Source organism: Prunus dulcis, chromosome 7, assembly GCF_902201215.1.
Source record: "Prunus dulcis chromosome 7, ALMONDv2, whole genome shotgun sequence".
In the NCBI taxonomy this organism is placed as follows: domain Eukaryota; kingdom Viridiplantae; phylum Streptophyta; class Magnoliopsida; order Rosales; family Rosaceae; genus Prunus; species Prunus dulcis.
In genome coordinates, this window is record NC_047656.1 from 7,164,580 (window position 1) to 7,170,579 (window position 6,000).

General features: G+C 36.6%; 1 protein-coding gene across 1 annotated transcript; it reads left to right on the forward strand.

Moving 5' to 3' along the window:
- The first annotated feature begins 4,293 nt into the window (after positions 1-4,293).
- Positions 4,294-5,451, forward strand: LOC117634575. Its single transcript, XM_034368731.1, has one exon. The coding sequence runs from the start codon at positions 4,555-4,557 to the stop codon at positions 5,320-5,322; it is 768 nt and encodes a 255-aa protein (XP_034224622.1). The 5' UTR covers positions 4,294-4,554; the 3' UTR covers positions 5,323-5,451.
- Positions 5,452-6,000: the final 549 nt, after the last annotated feature.

Below are 6,000 nucleotides of genomic sequence, written 5' to 3' on the forward strand. Positions count from 1 at the left end.
CATGACGTGTGTTTGAAGTGGGCAATCTAAAACTTCAACAGTACATGGTAAGAAAATTGCACCCATTTTTTCTAGAGTTACCCAACAATGTATTTCGATAATCAGAATTGTCTATATTTTAAGTTATGCTTGCAAAAAATTGTCCATATCTAAAGTTGTTTGTCATATCTGAAATGTGTCCTCACTACCGAAGGAACTGAAATTTGTTTCACGTGTTATATGTGTAATGCATATTGTCTCATTTTACTATAATTCCAAAGAATTCAAGATGATCATGTTCATTGCCTTGCTATGTAAGTCCGATAAGATATCACTACAGCAAAATTCAAGTCCAAACGACACCTTTCATGATACGTACGTAGGCATCTTTATCAATTTTCTTATCCATTTTTTTTCTTTCTCCTTTTCCTTTTTCTTTTCTTTTCTTTTTCTTTTTCTTCTTCTGCTTCACTTATTATTTTCTTGGTCTTCTTGGTTCTTTTAATAGATTGTTGTTCAGTGTGATAAAGATTTGTCTAGGTCAATTGTGTACCTAGGTAGAAGGCTTTTACATATTATTAAATACTTACCAAATAGGTTCAAGTGTCGAAGTAGTTTACTTAACAAAGGAGAATACGATTTCTGAATAATATACATATGGACTAATTCAAATCTTCATATTAATAAGGTAACACAATTTTATATTTCTCTTCATGCATGTTTTCTTAATGTGCGGTTTCAAGATTCGAAAACCAGCTGAGCAAAACTTACATACTAAACTCAACGGCACCAGTGAATTTCATTATTAAACATAAAAAGATACACCTAGTCAGGGAGGACGTAATGAGCCTTACCCTCAAATGTATCTCTATCCATAAATAAAAGTTCAACAAATACAAAGATAAAAACTAAAACCAAAAGTAAGTGCAATACAGAATAAAACAACACTATTTTAAATCTAAAATTTAACCATGCGAGACTTACAACTCTTAAATTCCTCAATTATCAATGCATTATTGATATTATTAGCAAACTCTCTTTTATCCTTAATTAAACCCCAATACTCAATTTTAAATTAAAACTATAATTAAAGATATATAGAAAATAGAGGAAGAAAGAAGCTGTTGATGTCGGGTAGCTAAGGTCCCGTTTGGGATTGCTTTTTTTGGCCAAAAACCTGCTTCACTTTAAAGTTAAGCAGTTTAAGGTGTTTGGTAAAAATAAAATATCTTGATTATTTTAAAAGCAGTAACCTTTTGACAGCAACTTTTAAAAGTAGGCTCTAGTTTGCTTTTCAAAGCTGCTTTCAAAGAAGCAGAGATAAGCCTATAATGAATTTTTTTAATTCCCAAAATGCCCTCATTCATTTTTTAAAATGACACCACCTCCACCTCCACCTCCACATCCAACTCTACCACCTTCACCACCATCGCCACAGTCGCCACCACCACCACCACCACATCCTCCTCCGTCACCACCACCTCCTCCACCACTAACACCACCTTCACCTCCACAACCTCCACCTTCATCACCACAACTACCACCATCACCACCACATCCTCCTCCGCCACCACCACCACAACCACCGCCTCCTCCTCCTCCATCTCCACCACCTCCACCTTCACCATCACCTCCACCACCACCACTATCACAACCACCACCTCCACCACCTCCTCCTCTTCCATCTCCACCACCTCCACCTTCACCATCACCTCCACCACCACCACTACCACAACCACCACCTCCACCACCACCATCTTCACCTCCATCTCTTTCACCACCTCCACTACCACCACATAATTAGCGCATAACACTTTCAACATCATATCTATTTGAGTCATTATTCACAATTACAACAGTTTTATATTAAAATTTACCAAACGTTTTTTAAATTGCTTTTGTACTAATAGCACTTTAAAGAATTATTTACCAAACATGGAACTGTTTTATTTTACAGCTAATTATTTTCAAAGCACAGTAAAATTTTTTTTTTTTTTTTTAAGTGACAGCAATCCCAAACTAGCCCTAAGAGAGAGAGAGAGAGAGAGAGAGAGACAAGCTGATGTCGCATAGCCAAAAGAGAAGGAGAGAGAAGATATGAGATCACATGGATGAGTAGCATGTGTGTAGGGTTTGCTTTTAATTTTTTTTAATTTTGGACTGGGTTTATAACATATATAAGTTTTTTTTTTTTTTTTTTTTTTTTTTTTTTTTTTTTTTTTTTTTGGTGTGGGCTGGGCAAGCACCCAACTTGCCCTGTGCACAAAACTTTATTTTGACCCTTTAGTTGGGTAGAGATTATATATATCTTACGTGCATTATCTTAAATACAAAAATATAAGACGAAACAACTAATTCTTTTATTGTTGGGTTGGATCCACAATTAATCATATGGATCCTTAGGATTGGTGTATTCTTATAATATTTTTTTTATATTAGTTTAGTATATTCTTTTTTTATATATTATTATATCCTGAATATCCTGAATATCCTGAATATCCTGATCCTGCGTTTTTGGATCATGGATCGAGCCAAGTATCACAACTTCTCCCATCCTATATATTGTCCTTTTTGTAATACCAATTTTTTTTATTTGATGTATATGAGTTATGATTTTTTTTTTAGCCATAAATGTTTCGAAATCAAATTCAAAATTTAAGAGTAACAATGCCTTGAATAAATTACTTTGAATTTGTTTTCATTATTTACCTTGGCAAGACACCATAAAAAATAATAATAAATTCAAATTGAACCTCCATTCAATAAGCGTAACGCAAGGTTTTTTTGCAACAATTTTAGCATAGATGAGTCTTATGGTAAAACCCCGAGTAGAAAATGAGAAAAGAGTACTTCAGTGTCAACCAACTTATGTCAATTCAGTTATTTATAGGGTTATTCTTGACTAGCCCATATCTATATAAAAGTTTATAAATTTAGCAAAATAATAGTATATGAGTTAAAAGATAACAATATAAATATTTTACATCAATCACATATCATAAATGCCTTGCATTCTTTAATCAATGAAATCTTACAACTATAGAGGAAATATCATCATCGTGACCATAGCCCGGCATGTCCTAGTTTTTAGTAGAGTGTAAATTGACAATTAGGTCAACTGGCTGCCAATAGAGAAATTATATGTGTCAGCCCGAACATGATACCATTAACAAGACGGTTGTAAAGAAATAGTCCCCAAAAAAGGAAACAATACAAATGCAGATGACTAGTGCTCCAAGCTGTTATTATCTTAGTCTATTCAATTTCGGAATTCGTATTTTAAAGGTTTAATATTATGGATTTATATTTGACAAACAATAGGATATTTACAAAGTACTTTTATAACGATCAACGCACTCATAAAAAATTCATGTCACCATAATTAATGATATTGATGCGAAAAAGTGGTTTACCATTTTCGGACTCAACTTAGTAATGTATGGGTCTTCGGAACGCTCTGGACCTCAATAGGAGCGCCTGACTTGCAAGACAAGACACGCTCGGTAAGACCTTGGGTACCAGTGTGGCACCGGCCGAAGGCTCTCCGATACTTAAATAAGTACGGATTTAGTAAATAAAATTGACAGATCGATGGCTAATATGCCGAAAATTCTGATTACCTCCCTTTTGGGAATTGTGCTCCTCATTATAAGCCTTGAGAGGTGTGCATGTTGTGTAGAATTTCGATGTGGGACTGTTGGCATTCACTGTGGATGCTCCACGTGTCCAGAGAGTGAGTTTGCCCTAATCACGCAATTGGTAAACCTGGGTGTCGAGGGCTTCCTTATCGATGCTCTGTTTTGCCCACGTGTCTTGCTCTTATTGAATGTTGATTTTGGTATAAACAAATGAGACTAGCTACAACAGTATCGAATGTATCAAAAGTGTATCTCATCAAGTGAGTCGAACAAGACCCTCCTCAAACCAATTTTGAGACAAATACCATAAACCAAAGGCTAGTTGGTTTAGTTCATGGATTTGAATGATAATTTCACATGGCAACTTATGTAAATAATGAAAGTGGTACTGATTGAAGTACTTTCATATGAGGTGGAGTTCTTTTTTAAAAGCTAGGTCTTTTTCTTGGTAATAAAGGTAGAGTAATATTTTGGTATGTTTATCACATTAAAATATTTTCCTAAACAGCTAAATTATATTAGATTTACAAAGCCATTCAAGTTTCAATCTAAATCCAATCTAATTTTGGTATTAAAGTCACCACAAGGAGCTGGAAAAAATCTCCACCAGACAAATGTGTGATCCTTATCCAACTCCCAGGCTGTTTTTGTGCACAAGGTCCAGGCAAACCCAGGACCAGCACTCCTCAACGAACGCGCGCATGCACGCATGAGCTGAGCAGGATTGGAGATCCGTGACCCAACCCCAAGCTGGGCACATCCTCTCCAACTTGCTCTAGCGACATATGCAAGGACTAAAACCGCCTCCGCCATAGTGGTTCGCTTGCAGGGGAAACCTGACGCCGCGGCCCACTGCGAAAAGGAGCTCTCCTCTTGCATGCATGCGACCACCAATTTACCCTAAATATTGATCAGCTTTATATAAAGCTGCATCAACATGGCTTCAACGTCGTCGGTGATGGAGATTCCGATTTCAAAGCATGCAAACGCTGAGCGCTCAGCCAAGGTTCCATTGCTCCCGGTTTCACACAACCCTTATTCAAAATCTCATGTTCCTACAAGGTGTAATGACAAGGTCTCCTCTGTACCAATAATTGCCAAATTCACCCTTGTCATTTTTCTCTCCCTTGTCGCTCTTGCCATTGTTGTATTTTTGCCATTAATACGGAAGGAGCTTACTTTCGGCCCCCAAGCCCCCGTGGTTGAACTTACCGCCTTAACCATCCACAAATTCAACGTCTCCGAAACAAACCTGACGGCCGAATGGGACGTCAAGTTGAAAATTGGAAACCCTAATCTTGTCTCTCAAATTTGGTTCGACCGGATCGAAGGCTTTGTTCTGTACGAAGACAGAACGCTGGCCATCGAGCAGGTGGAGCCGTTCGGTCTGCCTATGAAGACGAAGAACCAAGTGCGGCTCAGGCTTAGAATGGTGAATTGGGAAGGGGATCAACCGGCGCTTAAACAAGGGATGTTGAAGAAGATGAAGAGGGATAGAAAGCTTGGTGGTGTGAGATTTAGTGTCCAGATGGCAATTTGGGCGACGTATAGGAGTGTGTGGGGGCGGTCGGCGCAACGCGTGATCATGAACCCACAGTGTTTAGATTTGCACGTTGCGTTCGTGCCCGGAGCCACCGCCATAGGTTTTGGGATTTTGATTGGTGATGTACCTAGGAGGTGCTATGTTCCCATGCTAGCTGAGTAATAATTAATTTTGTCTTCATGCTAGCTGAGTAATAATTAATTTTGTCTTCTTTTATTTTTTGTTGGTTTTCCTTATAGGTGATTGTATTTTGGCGGATGTATATATAATATATATATTTTTTTTGTCTTTAGAAAATGATAAAAAGTCCTTCACACAAGACAAAACATTAAAATAATTTAGTCTCTTCAAAATTGGACAATTTAGTCCAGTCGCTGTTCGACAATGATATGAAATAACTTTTACGTCACTGTCGAACAGTAACTCGAGAATTGTTCAATGTTACTCTCAGCAAGTAACATAAGAGTTATTTTATATCACTATTTGACAATGACTGGATCTATTTATTCAATTTTTGAGAGACTAGACCATTTTGTCTTAGTGCTCTCCTATTTGTTCTTATATAGTAAAATCCCCCTTCTTCTTTTTTTTTTTTTTTTTTTGAAAAAGTACATATAATATTCTAAAATAGAGGATTTTTTTACTTTGGAATAATAACCATTGAAGATGCTATGAAATATTATTTGGTAATTATTGGCTTAATTAGTTTAATTGAGATAATTCCTTTGAACTTTTTCAGTCAAGTAGCATGCATGAAGAAGCCCCATTAAATATTTAGCGCCCGTTTGGTATCCTACTTGGATCCATCTTTTTTAAAGTCAATAACAATTTTTGATTCCA